General features: G+C 42.2%; 1 protein-coding gene across 1 annotated transcript in view; it reads right to left on the minus strand.

Moving 5' to 3' along the window:
- Positions 1-213: 213 nt before the first annotated feature.
- Positions 214-22,070, minus strand: part of LOC120945734 (calcium-activated chloride channel regulator 1-like) — a 60,103-nt gene continuing 38,246 nt past the window's right edge. The window contains exons 9-14 of the mRNA XM_040360100.1: positions 21,895-22,001; positions 18,589-18,810; positions 15,780-16,050; positions 10,701-10,865; positions 9,177-9,407; positions 214-1,143 (exon numbers count right to left, since the gene is read on the minus strand). Of these exons, the coding sequence (XP_040216034.1) occupies positions 641-1,143; positions 9,177-9,407; positions 10,701-10,865; positions 15,780-16,050; positions 18,589-18,810; positions 21,895-22,001 (1,499 nt within the window). The 3' untranslated portion in view covers positions 214-640. The remainder of the gene's footprint in view (positions 1,144-9,176; positions 9,408-10,700; positions 10,866-15,779; positions 16,051-18,588; positions 18,811-21,894; positions 22,002-22,070) is intronic.

Here is a 22,070-nt window from a genome sequence, read left to right on the forward strand (position 1 = left end):
CGGCATAAAGAGAAAGTTTCTTAATGGACTCCATTCTGATTCTTACTTTTTTCCTCCAGTTTAATAAACGAAATGAAAGAGGACTGCGTGTGACTGCCTGTGATGGAGAGCAGAGGGTTTTTATTTTTCACTTTGATCGATTTCACCTAAAGCCCCTTTCACACAGGCGCCTCTGTGTGAAAGGGGGGAAGGGGGGTCTCGCCACTGATGCCCACTGAGCAGGCAGATGACAGGTCTGTGTCCCCTCCACTTTGCAGAGCAGACACAGACCTGCTCTCCTCTATGGGGCAGACGGATGAAAACAGATCGCTTGTCCATTTCCATTAGATGCCATCCGATCTGATCTGCCTGGTGGATGGGAATAGGACCACCAGCCGTCTGTTTTTGGCAGACAGGATCAGATCGGATGGCGGCGGTTGTCAGCAGACATGTGTCTGCTGACATCCGCCGATCCATAGAAGAGACTGGAGGGTCCGATCAGGTCCACCTGAAAAACAGTTTTTCAGGCAGACCCGAACAGACAGCTCGTGTGAAGCGAACGCAGTTTCTGTTCATGCATAGAATAAAGTAAATGGCAATGGCATAAGACCGGTAGGTTCATATTTGTACAATCAGCTCAATTAAAGCAGCTCAATTTGTTTCAGATTCTCATTTCTGGCTGACTTTTCTTCCTGTGATAGCTCACGCAACAGAGGGTTATACTTGTAATAATGCAGATGAGAATAACTGTTGAACATATTATCAGTGTTACCATTGTTACTAAATTCTGGTGATCTGATTTGTCATTTTGAGTAGGTTCAGGTGTTTTAGGAGGTTCAGGCTTTGTAGAAGGTTCAGGCGTTGTAGGAGGTTCAGGCGTTGTAGGAGGTTCAGGCGTTGTAGGTTCAGGTGTTGGAGGAATGAAGAGAGCTGCTTGGGCTGTATTGGACACATCAGATTTATGACCAGTTTTATCAAAAGCAATTATGGCAAAGTAAAGGATAGTGCCATTCTTGATAGCTACATTTTCTGGTACAAATGTGAAGGTTTCAGTAGATCCAGCTGGAAGAGGTGTAACACTAGTGGTGTTCACTTGGACTGTGTTGTTAAAGTTATCTCTGAGATCCTTGGGGTTGACACTCATTCTTAAATCATATGCAGTAGCTGAAAAACAAGTTATTATTATTTACAATACATATACAGCAAAGTAAAATAAATGATCTCATATGTTTTAACTTGTATCAGCAGTTATCACAGATTATTATGCAAATGCTTCATGAATTCGGTACTAATGTTTCTAGCTCTCAGCACTCAAAACCAATTAGTCACCATCACCAATGAAAACCTAATTATAAACTGTTTATAACATTTAGATTAAAGACATTAGAGTTTTAAAACAAAATTGGTAAGCACACAGCAATATTTTTGATTATTTGGTTACGAGTGTAATTGTTAAATGGATCACATTGTACTTTGTTGATATGTATTAATGGCGTATAATTTTATGTCACACACAGACCACCATATCTATAAAGAAAATAAAGAATTGCAAGCCCTGACGAAGCACAACAGTGTGAAACTAGTTGGCAATCTGCAATCATAATTCTCTCTTTTTCAACTTTTGTAATGTATTGTGGTCATATCATGTAAACTCTCTTTTATATGGATATTTTTATGTGAAAATTAAATCTTTTGATACTTTTCTAAAAACCTTGTGTTTGGTGTGCTTACCTTAAATACAACAAACAACACCTCACTTCAAAAATCCCTATATATGGAGGAGATTTTCTCTTCCATGTAATTTTGTTTTCTTTTTATGTATCTTATGATGGGATTGTGAGTCACTGTTGTTTGAACTTAGGAAACCATTCATCCACCTCAATTTTCTTTCAACATTTAGATTAAAGACAGTTTGCATATACATTTACAAATATTGGAGGTTACATGGTCATGAAAAGTCAACCCTGCACATTTTGGTCTTAACTTAAAACTATATGGGCCATGCATAGCAGTAAATTAATTGAGAACAATCCTACCTTGGATGTGGCCTGGCTCTACTTAAAGGCACAAAAACACATCAGAAGTAAAGTTATAAATTTAATGGAGCAGATGTCGTATATTTTGTTGAACTTGGTACAGACTTCTACTGGGGGGTCTTCAGCTGCCTAAGAAAGTCTGAGCATCTAGAATATTGCTTCAAGGTAAACCTGCCCTCAATTTATTCAGTGCTACATATATGTCCTGAAGGAACTTTTGAAAGTTATAAAGCCCATCTCCAGGGAGAACAAACATTGTACTCTGTAGAGGGCCCTGCTAAATTGGAGGATCAGGAAAGAAAAACTGCTTTTTGTGGTCCCCTAGACCCAGATGAGTATTTAACCCTTGCAATACAGGGGAAGTCCCACTGCAAGGGAATATTTTTGTTTTCCCAGGATTTCAACATTAGGGATCACACTTTGCAGCAGTGCACTTTTGTATCAATGAGACCTCCAATATATTTGCAATTGTTAATTAGAGATCCTTTTGAGATCTTTTGTAGTTTCTGACTATAACCTTCTGGGTTATACTGTTGACCAGCAAACCTGAAACAGATGTAATTATTTTGGAATGAATGGCCCTAAATAATAATATTAGGCTGCATCTGTGTTATGATGCTAATGTGCTGCCTACTGTTCTCCTTAATAGAGGCTCTAAAATGAAGAAGCAAGCCTTTGTGACTAACACAATCGGGCAGGGGCTTTTGGAGGGGATTATGGGCTAGCCTTCTACCCACTGATTATGGCCCATTCGGAAGACCAGGGATTTTGTTCGCTTCTCCTAGTCAGAGCATGGAAAGGAGCCCAGTTCAGCCCTTGATCTTATGGAGGGAGCAGATCATTCTCTAATGATGGACAACAACATGAACACAGAGAACAAGGCTTGGATTAATTCTCTGAATAAAGACAATAAAGCTTCCCTTCTGGAGTGGATGGAAAGTGAATAATCAGAGGAAATATGGTGGCCCTGCAGACTGGGTTGGAGAAGCTTCTCCACTTGGTACAGAAATACAGTTGCAAGAAAAAGTATGTGAACCCCTTTGGAATGATATGGATTTCTGCACAAATTGGTCATAAAATGTGATCTGATCTTCATCTAATGCCACGTACACACCATCACTTTATGTGATGAAAAAAACGTAATTTTTTGTGAAGTAAAAAAACTAAGTTTTTGAAACTTCATTTTCAAAAACGACGTTGCCTACACACCATCGTTTTTTCAAAATGCTCTAGCAAAGCGCGGTTACGTTCACCACTCTTTTCCATTGAAGCTTGCTTCATAACTAGCTTCTGAGCATGCGCGGGTATAAAAACGTTGTTTTAAGCGTCGTTTTAGCTACACACGATCAATTTTTGTGACACAAAAAAACGACGTTTTGAAAAACATAAAATAACGTTTTCCCCACACACGGTCATTTTAATTGACGTTTTTAAAAACGTCGTTTTTTTTCATCACATAAAGTGATGGTGTGTACGCGGCATAATGCTGCGTACAGACGGTCGTTTTTTGTGATGAAAAAAAAACGTTGTTTTTAAAAACGTCATTTAAAATGACCGTGTGTGGGGAAAACTTTGTTTTATGTCTTCTGAAAAACGACAAAAAAAAATTCGAACATGCTTCAATTTTTTATGTCGTTTTTTAAAACGTTGTTTTTTGTGTCATTTAAAATGATAGTGTGTGGGTAAAACGACATTTAAAACAACGTTTTTAAACCTGCGCATGCTCAGAAGCAAGTTATGATGCGAGCTTGAATAGAACAGAGTGCTGTCGTATGTGCTGAACGTAACCGCGCTTTGCTAGAGCATTTTGAAAAAACGATGGTGTGTAGGCAACGTCGTTTTTTAAAATGAAGTTTGAAAAACGTTGTTTTGTTTCATGATATAAAACGTTGTTTTATTTCATCACAAAAAACGACCGTCTGTACGCGGCATAAGTCTCAACAATAGACAATCACAGTCTGCTTAAACTCATAACTAATAACACACCATGTTATTAAGCACACCATGTAAACATTTACAGTGCATGTGGAAATAGTATGTGAGCCCTTGGATTTAATAACTGGTTGAACCTCCTTTGGCAGCAATAACTTCAACCAAACGTTTTCTGTAGTTGCAGATCAGACGTGCACAACGGTCAGGAGTAATTCTTGACCATTCCTCTTTACAGAACTGTTTCAGTTCAGCAATATTCTTGGGATGTCTGGTGTGAATTGCTTTCTTGAGGTCATGCCACAGCATCTCAATCGGGTTGAGGTCATTTCTCTCACTGGGCCACTCCAGAAGGCGTATTTTCTTCTGTTTAAGCCATTCTGTTGTTGATTTACTTCTATGCTTTGGGTCGTTGTCCCGTTGCAGCACCCATCTTCTGTTGAGCTTCAGCTGGTGGGCAGATGGCCTTAAGTTCTTCTGCAAAATGTCTTGATAAACTTGGAAATACATTTTTCCTTCGATAATAGCAATCCGTCCAGGCCCTGACGCAGCAAAGCAGCCCCAAACCATGATGCATCCACCACCATACTTCACAGTTGGGATAAGGTTTTGATGTTGGTGTGCAGTGCCTCTTTTTCTCTACACATAGTGTTGTGTGTTTCTTCCAAACAACTCAACTTTGGTTTCATCTGTCCACAGAATAGTTTGCCAGTACTGCTGTGGAACATCCAGGTGCTCTTGTGCAAACTGTAAACATGCAGTAATGTTTTTTTTTTGGACCGCAGTGGCTTCCTCTGTGGTATCCTCCCATGAAATGTATTCTTGTTTAGTGTTTTACGTATCATAGAGATGTTAGCATATGCCAGAGACTTTGTAAGTATTTAGCTGACACTGTAGGATTCTTCTTCACCTCATGGAACAGTCTGCGCTGTGCTCTTGCAGTCATCTTTACAGGACGGACACTCCTAGGGAGAGTAGCAGCAGTGCTGAACTTTCTCCATTTATAGATAATTTGTCTAACCATGGACTGATGAACAGCAAGGCTTTTGGAGATACTTTTATAACCCTTTCCAGCTTTATGCAATTCAAAAAATCTTAATGGTAGGTCTTCTGAGAGCTCTTTTGTGTGAGGCATCATTCACAACAGGCAATGCTTCTTGTGAAAAGCAAACCCAGAACTGGTGTGTGTTTTTATAGGACAGGGCAGCTGTAACCAACACCTCTAATCTCATCTCATTGATTGGACTCCAGTTGGCTGACACCTCACTCCAATTTGCTCTTGGAGATGTCATTAGTCTAGGGGTTCACATAATTTTTTCCACATGCACTGTGAATGTTTACATGGTGTGTTCAATAAAACATGATAATATTTAATTGTGTGTTATTAGTTTAAGCAGACTGTGATTGTCTATTGTTGTGACTTAGATGAAGATCAGATCACATTTTATGACCAATTTGTGCAGAAATCCATATCATTCCAAAAGGGTTCACATACTTTTTCTTGCAACTGTATTTATCAATAATATCCCTCAAGAAATCTATGAAGATACATTTTTATGTTTTTCAGACTGCTGAAACATTGTATGAGTATTGTTTTATGATGAATTTTGTAGTGGCCAGATTACACCAGTTAAAGCCAAAAACCTGACAGACAGCATATATAATGTACTTTGTGTATCTGTGGAACTGGTGCTGAACTGTCTGGGCAGTGACCAGACTCACCTAGGCTTGTCTAGTTGACTAGTTGTTCATTGGTTAACTACTTAACTACATAACTGTTAGTTGTTCATTAGGTGTATTGATGATATTGTTTAGAGTTTTCATTGTTTAGGATAATGTGATCAAGCTCTTACCTGATTTTATATGGTATATATACTAGTGTTGTCTAGTTCTTGGGTGCAATGCTCAGCTATAATATCTGGTTCCTGGTTCCAGAGTGGAGGGAGCTGTATCTTGGCGGTAGCACCCAGGTGGGGTGCCAGGTGGTCTGTCACAATTAAGCAAGCCACTAAGCCTGTTATAATTACATTTTCTGTGCTAAACAGTCATGGGCAAGTGCTGGGGAGTTTTTGTATTTGTCTGTTAGTTGCTCACTTATGTGCACCTTACCCTTTCTAGTTTTAGACTGATTTAAAAAGCTGCTTTTTTCGTTGTTTAGTATTGGTGTCCCTTACAGTATAAACATCTCCTTTTTGTTTTTAACTGAATGGGGTGGGAAAAACCTTCCCCTATCATTTTTATGTCAGCCCCAATTACACATTGACTTTATTGAATTTGGAGGGGGCTTTTATTAGAAGTACTGGCAGATTTAAATGCACTAATAAATTAAAGCCAAACTCTGGCTCACACTTTATAATCAGTTACAGCAAAGGTTTTGGATAAATAAATAAAAGCTGATCCTTTTAGAGACCCCTGCCAGTGTTAAAATGGTTTGTCTTCTTCCTGTAACTACAAGAGAGCGTTTCTGTTGAAAAACCAGACCTACTGGTTGGATTACCAGATGAAAGAAAGCCTAAAAAGGAAACTAATGCAGCCATCACATCTAATAATTGGTAAGCTGCAATTTAATAAATGTTTGCTTGTAGGTTTAATACTGCTTTTAGGAAAATGGATAACAATAAATAAAACTAATAAACTTCAAACTAATAAAATCACATACTATATCAAATTATGAAAATAATTACTGTGCATATTTATAACCATAAAGTTCAAAATGTATAAAGTGCATAATAATAATCATCACTAAGCATAAAGCTCATTAATATAAATGAACAGTACAACCCCCAATAATATAAGTGTGAATATAACAATGACGCGGTCCAAGCTCCCAGTCCTTCAGACACCAATGTTATTTTCCCATCAGCACCCAGTTGGTAGTAAACATACCTCCTACATTGGACCACTTAAACTAATAAGATGGTCAATCAAAGCAATGGTAAATATACTTTTTCATCAAACAGGAAACACCAGGAAGATGGATAGCCATTAATCTCCTTTCATTTAACCTCCATCCCATATGCAGCAAAAGAAAAAAAAAAAGCACGTCAGAAGGCTCATTGCCCAGACATCTTTATTAAAACATTAATAAAATCCGCTAAGAATGCATGTACACCCTCCAGTGCATAATATCCAGCACTGAATAATATTTGTTCAAACTCATATGGGAGTAACACACCACTTCAACGCCCTATGTGTGCACCCTGAGCATGTGTGTTGTTGTCATTAGACCCCTTTCAGACTGAAGCGTCTTTACATCGCTTTAGCGTTAAAAATAGCGCTATTAAAACGCTCATAAAACATTCTCCATGCATCTCAATGGACCCTTTCACACTGAGTCCTGCAAGCAGCATCTTTGAAGCAGCTTTTGGGCACTGAAAAAAAACGTCCAAAAACGCCCCTCTCCATTGAAATGAATTGAAAGCGCTGTAAAAACGCCTTACCCTTTCACACTAAGGCACTGCAAAAATGCCCTAAAAAGTTAGGGTCTCAGCGGTGCTTTACCAGCACATTGGGATTGCAGATGAGGCTTTGCTTGAATAATGCTCGAAAAATGCCCCAGTGTGAAAGGGGCTTAAGGGTGGAGGTGAAACCTTGTGCCGCCAACATCTTAATCATGGTCAAATATAGGAGGTGAGTTTACCACCAACCAGTTGCTCATAGGAAAATAACAGTGGTGTAGTGGTGCAGGCGGGAGCTTGGACTGTTTTACACTTATATTAGTGGACTTTGCACTAGATCATTTTTACTTAGTGGTTATTAATATGTACTTTATGAATTTTGGACTTTATGGTTCTGATTGTGCACTTTGGTGATTGTTAGCATAATTGTATATAAGATGTGATAGTATTGGTTTAATGTATACTAGTTTTATTTATTGTCCATTTTTTCTTAAAGTGGAGTTCCACCCGTTTTTTGAAGGTCCAATTACTCTCATGCCCATCCTAAATGCTGTAATAAATGGCTTTTTTTTCTCATTTTCACTTTTCTTTTGCAGCACCTCCGGCTGTGGCCCCCTAATCGATTACGTCACTAGGTGATCTGCAAGGGCTCCTGGAAAGGCGGCATCATGTATGCCAGGCATCCTTGCGGATTGCCCAGTGACAAAATCTTGCGTTATTTGCAGACCGGAAATGACGCGAACAGGAGGACTGGAATGTCATGATTGACAGGTTGCTATAGCAATGGGGCAGGAACTTCCGCCTACTATGCCATTAGGACAGGGGTGCCCAACCAGTGGCCCGCGGAAGCCCTCTGATGTGGCCCATGACCTCCTGCTCTGGAATGGAATAGAATACTGTTATTAAAGGTCAGTTTATTACTAAAATCAGTGTATATATGGGCATATCTGTTCTGCAGTGGTTACTGGGCTGCTTTCATACTAATGGGCAGATGCTGTGGGCTATCTGCACTGAGCCATAGACTTCTGTTACTACCTGCAAGTTTGGTGAGCTTTCGGAAAGTGCACCAAACCTGCAGAATATAATAGAAGTCTATTGCAAAGTGCAGAAAAGCCAAAGGTACACTGCGTTGCCCCCACGGTGTGGGTAAACCACAGCGCATCAGTGTGAAAGCAGCCATGGGCCCCTTTCACACCGTCAGTCTGACCAAATTGGACCTTCCATTCACCTCCAAGGATTGGCAGATGTAAACCGACTTGTGTCCTACCTCCAATCCGATCCGGCTGCGTCCGTGTCCACTCTGCATATGCCTTCCGCCCCCTCCGCTGATTGTGGCCCGCGACCAGTTACCAAGTCACTTAAGTGGCCCTTTCGCTTCAAAAGGTTGGTTACCCCTGCATTAGGAAGACCGGATATGACGCAACGGGAGGACTGGGATGTCATGATTGACAGGTTGCTATAGCAATGGAATCTGCCTGCTTCCAAGGTCTGGTTAGTCTTCAAATAGTTTAACACAAACTACAGAGACTACACATAGGACATGTTCTAAATGTTGCTCGATATTTTTAAACAATTTTGGAGTAGTGTTCATAAAAAAAAGTATTTGGGGGCCTGAAACTCCACTTTAATTTCTTAAAAAGCTATTAAGAGATTAGCACTGCATTTACTGTTTATTTTTCATTTGCACAGTGATGATACACAGTAAAGCCTTTGCATGTCTCGTACGAATTGCTAGTACAGAATCTTCCTGAAGAAGCTGACAACCCATGCCCCTTTACATTACCTCATTAATACACCTTTGGGACAGAATTGGCACTGTACAAGGACTACTTACCATTACCCTGGTCCAGATCATCACCCGTTGCTGTCCATGATAACACAATTGTTTGTTCTTCTATCTTTGCTACCAAATCAGTTATTTTCTCAGGTTTGTAGATGTCTGGTTGGGGACCTGCAGGCACACTGGATACCACAAATGAACTACCTGATGCAGTTCTAGAGAATAATCCCACTTTGAGATCCTCTTCGCTGATTTCAGGCCTTGGAGGATTCATAGTAACGTTACCTTAAAAAAGAAAAAAAAAAGGCTGTATGTCTTACCAAGTAAGGTACATTTTGTGTTACATGATAATGAAATATATGCAGATATACAAACACACTTATTCCAAGGGTTATCTATATGCTACAAAAATTCATTAGGTGAACAGCAAAGAGGAAACAGGATCTCTTGAAAATTGCAATTAAGGGATACGTTCACCTTTAGCAATGTGTTACATGTTACACCCTTATTTAGGGTGTAACTGCGTTACTAAGGAAGCCAATCTGCTTACCCCCCCGATCCCCCATTGTCACAGTGGGCAGGGGATCCCCAGAAAATCCTTTACAAATAGGAAGTCTGTATGGGGCTCCACTCACACAGCTGTTTCATTTGTTCACACACATCTGTTAATAAATGAACTACCATTTCTGTCTTCCACCGCCGCAGACGGCTTGAAGTTCTGAATGAACTGTTCAGGTGCTGATGAATGCTTTTGAAGTTCATTGACACTTTCTGCACTTCAGTAACTGTCTGCTCATATGGGAGCAGGTGTCAATGGCAACTTTAAGTGGAGCTCCGCCGAAAAAATAAAAAATACTGCAGCTGCTGACTTTTAATATTAAGACACTTGCCTGTCCAGGGCACCCACAATGTCCTCACCCGAAGCCGATCTGTCCCTCGGCTCCCGGGTGGAGACACCGGCATCTTCGGTAAGGGGAATCAGGAAGTGAAGTCTTACGGCTTCACAGCCTGGTTCCCTACTGCACATACGCAAGTCATGCTGCACGTTCTTACTGGTCCCCGCTGTCTTCTGGGACCTGTGTGTCTCCCAGAAGACAGCGGGGGGAGGGGCCGGACATGGCGTAGATCGCCGCAGATTCTGTATCGCCGGAAGTGGGAGCAAATACCTGGATCAGACAGGCATCTGCTCCCCCCTTCCCCAGTGCCAAATATGACACTGGAGGGAGTAACCACAAAAGCAGAAGTTCCATTTTTGGGTGGAACTCTGCTTTAATAACACCACACACAGCGTGTTCCTGTGCAATTCATGGTTTAAACCAGCCCTTAAGGTATGCCCTTGGCGATAACTGTTACAATTGCCAGTGTGCTTATGTCAGCTCAGTCAAGCCCCCGGGCTGGTGTCATAGTTGGTCATGTGTGTAGCATCATGGCAACTACAGATTTAAATAGAGGCTTAGACTCAGCAGAAAGGATGGTTTGGTTTCGCTTTAATAAGTTGTGGAACAGGTGTGTCAATGAAAGCACTTTCATGCTTCAATTAGGTAAAGTCAACGTAATATTTGCATACAATAGTCTTACCATTATCTACATAGCCAGGGACATACAGAGCACGATTTTGAGGCAGTGTCAATCTGGCTTTATTGTCTGTACTTTCAACACGGACTTTTAACCCATATCTTCCATTAACTGTGAAAGTTGTTAAATATCTAGAGTAGATACCATCGTTCTTAATAATGTCAGGACCTGCAATAAACAAGAACACCTTCAGTTCACAAAATACTAAAACATACTAAAACCTTTAAAGAATTTGAAGAGGTTTAAATTCATTTCATAATTAGCGGTGAACTAAACTGCTCTGGGTTCAGTTTTAGCAGGGTTTATTCCTATTTATAATATAACAAAGGATGAGAGTTTTGGAAAGCAAACCAGGGGTCCTGTAAAATAGGGATGAGCTTTATGTTCGGGTCGAACATGAGTTCGACTTGAACATTGGCTGTTCGCCTGTTTGCCAAATAGCAAACAATTTGGGGTGTTCACGGCAAATTCGAAAGCAGTGGAACACCCTTTTAAAAGTCTATGGGAGAAATCAAAAATGCTATTTTTAAAGTTTAATATGCAAGTTATTGTCATAAAAAGTGTTTGGGGACTTGGGTCCTGCCCCAGGGGACATGTATTAATGCAAAAAAAAAGTTCTATAAACTGAAGTTTTTTCGGGAGCAGTGATTTTAATAATGCTTAAAGTGAAACAATGAAAGTTACATTTTGTACCTGGGGGTGTCTATAGTATGCCTGTAAAGTAGCGCATGTTTCCTGTGTTTATAACAGTCCCTGCACAAAATAAAATTTCTAAAGGAAAAAAGTCATTTAAAAACTACTCGAGGCTACAATGAATTGTCAGGTCACAGCAATACAGATACAAGTCATTGAGAAAAATGTCAGGGCCCCCCCCCAGTCTATTACCAGGCCCTTTGGGTCTGGTATGAAATATTAAGGGGAACCCGAACCAAAAAAAATAAAAATGCGTGGGGTCCCCCCAAATTTCATACCAGGTCCTTCGGGTCTAATATGGATATTAAGGGGAACCCTGCACCAATTCTTTTTTTTTTTTTTTTTAAATCCATAGGGGCCCAATCAAAATCCATACCAGGCCCTTTGGGTCTGGTATGAATATTAAGGGGAACCCTGCGTCAATTATTTAAAAAAAAAATCCGTTGAGGATTTTAAGGGGAACCCCACACCAAAATAAAAAAAATAGCGTGGGGTTCCCCCCAAAAATCCACACCAGACCCTTATCCAAGCACGCAATATGGCAGGCCGCAGGAAAAGAGGGGAGGCGAGAGAGCTCCCCCCTCCTGAACCGCACCAGGCCACATGCCTGGTCATTGAAGAACATTTTTTTAGTTTTCGTTTCATTTGTTTCTTTTTTCTTTTGTTTTTTGGGTCATTCGTTATGATCGAAATACGTAATTTCATAAATTTGAAAATCCGGAATCTGAACATTCGTAAATTCAAAAATTCGAAAATTGGAAATTCGTAAATTTGAAAATCCCAAATCCGGAAATTTGAAGTTTCGGAAATTTTAAAATTCGAAATCTTGAACCTCAAAATAATAACTATTGTGTAGTGACATATGATAACCATATATGCTTTATAGCAGTCATCACTAAACGGCAGACCGCAAGTCACTGCTAGCAACCATTCACAAGAAAACTTGTGCAGCTCCCACCATCCATCTGGAACTGTCCTGCCTCTGATGTCAGCTGAAGACTGATGTGCCTCCTGCCTTTCGTCCTGTGTAAGTAGGAGATGGAAAAGAGCAACAGTATGTCACTGCTGTGATGACAGGGGTGGATCCAGGGGGGGGCAACGGGGAAATTGCCCCCTCCGAGAATGTAAAAGAGAGAAGCGGCTCCGTGGGTGAAAGCGGGCAAGCTGCTCCGCGGGCGACACAGTGCAGGCGGCTCCACGGGTGACAGTGCGGGGGGCTCCATGGGCCATAGCGTTGGCGGCTCCACGGGTGACAGCGCGGGTGGCTCGGTCGGTAAGTGGGCAGGTGAGAGTGGGCGAATCAGGGAGCCCGTGGGCAGGGGAGCACAGAGATGACATCATCTCTCACCGCCTGGCGCCCGCCCTGCATCCCTGCAGTTCTGCCCTCACTGTGCAGGCAGCCATGGGCAGCAGAGAGATTACATCATCTCTGCTGCCTGACTGGTAATCTGCTGCCTGACTCTGGGACACAGCAAGAGACCACCTTAGCAGCAAAGTGACACAGCAGGTGACAATCCGCAATGTGTGGCAGGTGATGTCACTAGTGACAATTCACAACATGTGGAAAGTGACAATTCACAACCTGTGGCAGGTGACGTGGCAAGTGACAATCTGCAATGTGTGGCAGGTGACGTGGCAAGTGACAATCCGCATCTGCTGACAGGTGACAGCTGACATGGGAAGTGACAATCCGCATCTGCTGACAGGTGACGTGGCAAGTGGACAATCCACAATGTGTGGCAGGTGACGTGGCAAGGGACAACCGCAATGTGTGGCAGGTGACGTGGCAGGTGACAATCCGCATCTGCTGACAGGTGACGTGGCAAGTGGACAATCCGCAATGTGTGGCAGGTGACGTGGCAAGTGACAATCCACAATGTGTGGCAGGTGGCGTGGCAAGTGGACAATCTGCAATGTATGGCAGGTGACATGGCAAGTGACAATCCGCAATGTGTGGCAGGTGACATGTCATGTGACAATCCGCATCCGCAAGAAGGGGGCGAGGACAGAAATGTGAAGGAGGAGGGGAGTGATATAAAGTGGGGGGGTGAGGACAGGAATGTGAATGTGAAGGAGGAGGGGAAATTATATAAAGTGGGGGGGTTGAGAGGACAGGAATGTGAAGGAGGAGGAGACTGATATAAAGGGGGCAGAGGACAGGACTCTGAAGGAGGAAGGGGGTGATATAAAGGAGGGATGAAGTTTGGAATGTAAAGGGGGGTGAGGACAGGAATGTGAAGGAGGAAGGGGGTGATATAAAGGGGAAGGGGTAACGACTGGGATGTAAAAGTGGGGTTTTCTCTTATCGTCCATGGACGGACACAGCTCCTTAAGTCTTGACAAGTGGGTTATGTTCCCTGTTTACAGGAGAGGACTAGGCAGAAACATGTTAAATACATGTTAAATTAACAGAGTTGAACAGCCCCGCCCAGGGGGCGGTCCCTCCAGACATAACCCTCCTCACTGCAGCATGCAGCCCCAGTTTCGTTCTGCCTAGCAAAGGAGAAGGACGTATGGCTCCCTTTGGGCCCAGCGCCCTGAGGAGAATTTTTTTTTTTTCTATCTTAGGGGGCGGGCCCCCCTTTTTCCGGTCGCGGCACTTTCAACCAGGGCACCTGGTGCTTTCTGGGTTTTTTCCGACTTCATACGTTGGTGTCACAGGTGTGCAGGGCGGCGACTTGGTCGTCCAATCACGTTTTTGTTTTTCAAAATTTCCTGGTTGCTGTGAGTGCATCTTATGATGCTTTCGCCCGCTAGCGTTTGCAGGCGGCCGTTTGAAGTTGCATCTCCTCCGTTTGAGGAGCTCTGCTTGTTTTGGGGTGAAGTTAAAATTGGTTTTACTGATATATTTCCCACCCCTCGTTTTGACACTGCTTGGGGACGTCCCACTTGTCAAGACTTAAGGAGCTGTGTCCGTCCATGGACGATAAGAGAAAATAGGATTTTTTGTACTCACCGTAAAATCCTTTTCTCTGATGTCCATGGACAGACACAGCTCCCACCCCTCCTTTTTAGGTTTGTACTGCTTGTTACGAACTGAGGCTGCATGCTGCAGAGAGGAGGGTTATGTCTGGAGGGACCGCTGTTCAACTCTGTTAATTTAACATGTATTTAACCATTTAACATGTTTCTGCCTAGTCCTCTCCTGTAAACAGGGAACATAACCCACTTGTCAAGACTTAAGGAGCTGTGTCCGTCCATGGACGTCAGAGAAAAGGATTTTACGGTGAGTACAAAAAATCCTATTTTTATAAAGGGGCTGAGGCAGGGGTCAAGTCCTGGGGAAAAAAAGTGTGGGAACTCCCACCCAAGATCCACTCCCCCACCAAAAAAAAAAAAATGATACGCTCATATGCATAATTACTAAACTGCACGTTTTTTGTTTTTTTTCGATCCACTGTACCTTAGTAATCCTTTATGTTACTGGCCGCTTCCTGTATATGAATCCATCGGGTAGTGTGCGGGTATTCCATCACTTCCTCGATGCCACAATGTCTCCTGGGAGCTTTTGTCATTGTTCCCAGGAGACATTGCGGCATCGAGGAAGTGACGGAATACCCGGACACTACCCGATGAATTCATATACAGGAAGTGGCCAGTAACATAAATGATTACTAAGGTTCGCCTGCCCCTGACAGTGACTCGAGCTGGGCATCGCCGCTTAGTGACGGATCGGCTCGGGCAGCTCGGCTGTTCTCGGCTTCTCTAGTCCTGCAAAGGGAACTGAGTTCCTGCTGTGAAAAAAGTGCGGGAACTCCGTTCCCACGCGTTCCCGCAGGACTTGAGCCCTGGGCTGAGGACAGTAATGTGAAGGAGGAGGGGGCTGATATAAAGGGGGCAGAGGACACGAATGTAAAGATGAGGTGATATTAATGGAGGAAAGTGATGTGAAGGGGGTTTGAAGACACTGCTGTGAAGTGGGGGACAGTGACGAAGAGGGGTGATCTTGATGTAAAGGGGATGGAACTGTGATGTGAAGGAGGGCTGTGCGGGGGGGGGGGGGTGGTTGTGATATGCAGGGGGGGACTGAGAATAATGCGGTAGTAATGAGATTTTGAAGGATCTGAGGCTAGGTTTACATCATTGCTACCTGTGTTCTGCATGTGTTCTGCGTGTAGGCAGTCCATTCATTTCAGTTGCGCTATCTTACATGCTAAAATGCAGAAAAATCCGTCTCTGTTTTTTATTTTTTTATTTTATTGTGCTGCACAAAAGCGTGCAGCATTTGCCGATGCCTCGAAGTCCCATTAAGAATCAAATAAGTGATTCAGACCTTTTTTTTTTAGTGATTGGACCTCTGGGAATTTTAATTTAATACCCCTGCTTTATAACAATAGCCTTAGTCTGATAAATTATTATTTTTTCAGGTATAACAACTTTCAAACTTACCTGATCCATTATCTAGAAGTTCTAAAGAAATTGAAGCTCCAGTTGTTGGTTCAATGATTGCTGTGACCTTTGTATTTATTATAGGCACAAACCCTTGAGTGACAGAAGCATAGACAACCATTGGGTTGGGGTAGCTATTCGTATCTTTATCCATATGTGCATTTACAGTAACTGGGGGCACATCTTTGTCTACTGCTTTGGAAGTCACAGTGATGCCTATAGCTTGAGTTGTTGTGTGAGTATTGCAAAGAGTATAGTGCCAGGGTCCTATCTGCAAATAGAAAAAAAGGTAAAACTTTAACAAAGATGTATAACGGTGGGAAAAAAAAATAGATTTATCTTTGTGCATTATTGCTCATGAGATCACACCAGAAAACTTCAAACATGCAGATTTGTCTTTGAAATGTGTTTTTGTTAAACAGTTTTGAATACAAAGACTAAAGATAACAAAGTGGATGGTAAATCTCTAATTATGTAAACTCTATTAAGATTATTGTGGCTCTGTCCCACATCAGGGTCATTTGTAAGCTAAGCATTCTGTAAAAGAAGAACATCTATGCTTAGGCTTAACCACTTAAGACCCGGACCATTATGCAGGTAAAGGACCTGGCCAGTTTTTGCGATTTCGGCACTGCGTCGCTTTAACTGACAATTGCGCGGTCGTGTGATGTGGCTCCCAAACAAAATTGGTGTCTTTTTTTTCCCCACAAATAGAGCTTTCTTTTGGTGGTATTTGATCACCTCTGGGGTTTTTATTTTTTGCGCTATTAACAAAAATAGAGCGACAATTTTGAAAAAAATTCAATATTTTTAACTGTTTGCTATAACAAATATCCTCAAAAAATATATAACTATAAATAAAATAGCAAAGGAGAATAAATAAATATATAAATATATAAATATATTTTTTTCTCAGTTTAGGCCGATACGTATTCTTCTACATATTTTTGGTAAAAAAAATCGCAATAAGCGTTTATTGATTGGTTTGCGCAAAAGTTATAACGTCTACAAAATAGGGGATAGTTTTATGGCATTTTTATTAATATTTTTTTTACTAGTAATGGAAGCGATCAGCGATTCTTTTCATGACTGCGACATTATGGCGGACACATCGGACACTTTTGACACATTTTTGGGACCATTGTCATTTTTACAGCGATCAGTGCTATAAAAATGCACTGATTACTGTGAAAATTACACTGGCAGTGAAGGGATTAACCACTAGGTGGCGCTGTAGGGGTTAAGTGTTCCCTTGTGTGTGATTCTTACTGTAGGGGGCGTGGCCTGGCGTGACACGTCACTGATCGTCATTCCCTATGACAGGGAACTGACGATCATTGAACTATGCCACTAGGAAGAACGGGGAAAGGTTTGTTTACACTTAGCTCTCCCCGTTCTTCAGCTTTGTGACCTGATCGCGGGACACCGGCGGTGATCGGGTCCGCGGGTCCCGCGGGTGCAGTCATGGAGCTCAGGACAGGGTCACGAGCGCAGCGGCGGTGGCGCGCGACCCAAGGCTGGGCTCTTAAAAGCAACGTACCTGTACGTGCTTATGCCCAGCTGTGCCACTCTGCCGACGTCTATCGTCGTGTGGCGGTCCTTAAAGGGGTTGTAAAGGAAAACATTTTTTTTTCATAATAAGCATCCTTTACCTGCAGACATTCCTCTTTTCACTTCCTCATTGTTCGTTTTTGCTCAGAAGTTGCTCTATTTCTTTTCGTTCTTCACAGTGGCAGTGTCATTGATCGTCTGTTCCCTGATATAGGGAAAGACAATCAATGATGTCACACATCCAGCCCCGCCCCCCTGCAATTAGAAACACATATGAGGTCACACTTAACCCCTACAGCGCCCCCTTGTGGTTAACTCCTAAACTGCAATTGCCATTTCCACAGTAATCAATGCATTTTTATTCATTTTGCTGTGAAATGACAATGGTCCCAAAAATGTGTCAAAATTGTCCGATTTGTCTGCCATAATGTCACAGTCACAAAAAAAAATCACTGATCGCCACCATTATTAGTAAAAAAACGCTTATTGCGATTTTTTTTGCCAAAAATATGTAGAAGAATACGTATCGGCCTAAACTGAGGAAAAAATAAAATGTTATATCTTTTTTGGGGATACTTATTATAGCAAAAAGTAAAAAATATTGCATTTTTTTTCAAAATTGTCGCTCTATTTTTGTTTATAGCGCAAAAAAATAAAAACCGCAGAGTTGATCAAATACCACCAAAAGAAAGCTCTATTTGTGGGAAAAAAGGACGCCAATTTTGTTTGGGAACCACGTCGCATGACCGCGCAATTGTCAGTTAAAGTGACGCAGTGCCGAATCGCAAAAAGGGGCAAGGTCCTTAACCTGCATATTGGTCCGGGTCTTAAGCGGTTAAGCTAGTGCATTGTTGGTTCACACCTTTTCCTTAGATTTCCCTTAAATGTTTATTTTCTTTTCCTGAATTTCTCACTTCCTGTTTCTCCTCAGTAAACTTAACACCATCATCCGATCAGTGTTTAGTCAGCCAGAACAGCTTACTGAACAGCTTACTGAGGAGGAACAGGAAGTGAGAAATTCAGACAAAGAAAAAAAAGAAAAAAAACATTAAGAAGGGAAATGGAAGGAAAAGGTACGTGAACCAACAATGCACTAGCTTAAAGGAACCTATTTAGAAAATAAAAAACAAACCTTTGCAACCCCTTTAATCTTAGGCAAGGTAAAGGTTAGCAGTTTTAAGAACTGGGATATTTACACACCTGTTTCTAAATGATATATGACTATATGTTGATAAATAAGAATAAACAGATGATTTACCTCAGCAGATCCTGGAATCTGAAGCCTGGAAGATTTAGTGGCAGTGTCATGTTTGAAGTCTGTTCCAGTGTATAAGACTCCCTTTGGATTCTGCAAGTCAATAGTGGGCACTGCACTCTGCCAGGTTACCAAGAAAAATGTTTCATTTCCCACTGTTTTATCAATAAAAACGGTGCCCTTTAGACAGTCTGATCGTGGGAGTGACGCCCCAGTGCTCTCCAGCTGTGCAAAAGAGATATTTAGAATATATATTTAATTACAAATTTTCCAATCCAATTTTTAAACCTTGTCTTATTAAAGTCACCCACTCAGTTGAGGGGCCATTCACAGATGGCCTTGTGTATTTTTCAACAAATGCAGTAAGTACGGTACTCTGTTTGGATTGGGTATAGTCTGTGACATCACCATTCCGCCTCTCCACTTTGTCCAATCGGAGAACATCTTGCATTTATTGAAAAAAATGCATTGCATTCTGTGAATGGCGCTCTGCTGAACAGGCGACCCACTATAGTTACTATGCAGCAGGACAGCTGCTTGGCACCGGACCCAAAAGACAGCGGAAATCACTATAGTAACACTAACTAATCCAGTGATTTCCAGCCTCCACAGGGCTCCCACAAGTATGGCATATGCATACTTATATTGGTCCAAGATAGACCAGGACAACTATGCTTTAAAATCCATGCCTAAAAATTCAGTTTTAAAAGCAAATTTTTGTAGTAATTAAAGTGGATGTAAACTTACTCTCATCCTTTCTAAACTACTGCCATAGTGGTTATCTATAAGGATATACATGCCTCCTGTATGTATCCTTACCTGTCTAATGTCACCGCTCTGTCTGTTATGAGACCTGCAGATTCTGTGGATGGGTCTGTTGTCCGGCACTCGGTGGGTGGAGTTGTAATGTCTGTAGACTCCCTGCCCACCTCTACACTCTCCTTGTCAACATGCATTTTCTTCTGTGTATTTCTTACACTGAACTTCTGCTATGATCTCTAACATCCAGTCCAAACCCAGGAAAGTCACCACATGACTTCAGCATGCCCAATCATGCTGAGGTGTGGAGCAGCCAATCCTGGGAGAGCTGGAGAAGAAAGGAGGAGGGGATCTGAAGTACACAGAATACTTTTCTGAGGCTTGTGCATGAGATATGTAAATCACCTATCATTTACAGCACGGGGGGAAGAACTGACTCCTATTTCTCTGTATGTCAGTTTTTATCTGACTGAAAAAAGACAAGAGGATGGCTCTGAGCTGGATTAACTCTTCTGCCGCATACACAAGATCGGAATTTCCGACAACAAATGTTCGATGGGAGCTTGTTGTCGGATATTCTGACCGTGTGTATGCTCCATCGGACATTTGCTGTCGGAGTTTCCGACAACAAAAATTCGAGAGCTGGTTCCCAAATTTTCCGACAACAAATTTTGTTGTCTGAAATTCCGATCATGTTGGATTCAATTTGAGGGAAGTTCAAAGGTTGTTAAATCTTGCTCGAGGTTTAAAGGTTGGTAGATTTGAGGCAAACCCCATTAAAGTTTACGGGGTGGCAAATCTTATTATTCAGTTCTGCCGATTTGTAGGGTAATAAGTAAACTATTGTTAAACAAAAGGCATGGTAAATCCGGGACTGCCATAGTGGACTTGTAACAAAATAAAAATTTTAAAGCAGTGTCTCTCCCTATACAGAAGTGTCATCTCTTCCTCATAGCTCCAACACACTGACAATGTGGCTTTGCTGTAGCCCACCCTTTAGTAGAAGGGAAGTTGGGTTATCCATTTCTTCAAATGATTGGCTCTTTTGACTCAAAAGACCTGGGGTAAAGGTCATCATGCAATGCATTATGGGTTGTGTATTTCTGGTGGCGAACTGGGAAACATTTCGGCCAAAAGTTTGCCGTTAGGAAACTTCACACAACCATGGTAGTAATGAACTCAAACTTTCATTACATTGGAGTTAAATGTTTAGCGGAGTGTCCAATTATTTAGCACACGCAAATTAAGGTACAGGCCACTTTAACTTAATTTTTCACAACTCCGGTGAAGCTAGACATTCTTTCACCTGGGGCAAAGATTTTTATCAGTTTTTTAGCAGCCCTGTTGGTGGTCTTTGGTTAAATATCAGGGGTCTAAGGCAGGCCATAGACAGTGTGCATTTCTTTCCTGCAAATATGGGAGAAAACAGTGATTATTTCTAGCAGCTATAGCAGCTACTAGTGATAACTGAAGCATAGTAAACAGCTGGAAGCACTGCAGGGGGAGAGGGGAGGGCAAAGGAGCACACAGGGGGCCTTGTGATCATACAGCAGTTATCGATGTGTCTCACCTAGCTGACACTGTGCAGGAGCCACCACTGCAGCATTTTGACTCCCCTTTCCCCCCCCTGGAATGTTTCCATCCCTTCAGAAAAACTAAATCTAACTTGCTTCCCCCGGCTAGGTCAGGATCCTGCCCCCCCCCTTTGATCAGCGGTGCAGCAGTGAGGGCTCACTCTGAGCAATCGGGCCAGGCTGATTCCCTGGCCAGGGTTAGGATCTCGGGTCCCCTGCAATCAGTAGCAAGGCGGGCTCACTGTCACACCGAGCCAGCCAGTGGTGTTTGAGTTTGGCGGCTCTCTGTGAATGCAGCTGCCAGCTCAGACAGAATCAGTCTAGTCCGATCCAACCTCCCATACCCAAGCCAGCTAGGGTTATCTGCAGTGATCCGACTTTCTCAGATTGGCTTCCGGGGTCTGCAGCGCCCCTCACAAGTTGTTACCCAAGGCACATCCCCCCCCTAATATTGGCCCTGCCAAGAAGTGTAGGGAGGCCCCACCTGATGAGGTAGAGGTATGTGGGCCACTGCTCCACAGCCAGGTAAGAGACCCTCCACTCTCAGAACTGGTGTGCAGGCAGCCAGTCGGCATGCAGCGTCTCCAAAAGATCCAGATACAGAGGGGAGTCCCCCCACGATTGCTTCCAGAGTACTTCAGTTCCAGTGTGGTGGCCATTTTGTCCTTGGGTTGTGAATCCCTTCAGCTGTTCTTCTGCATTACAAGAGCTACTCTACACTTCACTGTGAGGGATAAGTGCATGTAGCTGTAATCTGAATTGTTTTACTAAAGCAGTGATTCTCAGTAAAAGCAACGTCTATGCACATCAGAAGTAACATTTTCAATCTGCCAGTATTAGAAATGTCCATTTGACTTTCATAGTGAATGTAGCCACCATCAGTACAATGAGGAATTAGCATCCTGCATTGCAATTTTTCAATTTCCAGACACGAAAAGATGACATGTGACATGAATGTAGAAAAATAATGCATCACCTGAATCGTTTGATCAACTTCATATCCACTTCCAGACTTCATGGCACTGAATGCATCAATTAGACTATTGGCATCAACAGTATCTGGGGCATAAATGTTTAATCCACCTGAAAAAAATGATATATAAGCACATCACCCCAAAAAACAAAATGAGTCTAGAAAAATACATAATAGCC

This window comes from Rana temporaria, chromosome 7 (assembly GCF_905171775.1).
Source record: "Rana temporaria chromosome 7, aRanTem1.1, whole genome shotgun sequence".
In the NCBI taxonomy this organism is placed as follows: domain Eukaryota; kingdom Metazoa; phylum Chordata; class Amphibia; order Anura; family Ranidae; genus Rana; species Rana temporaria.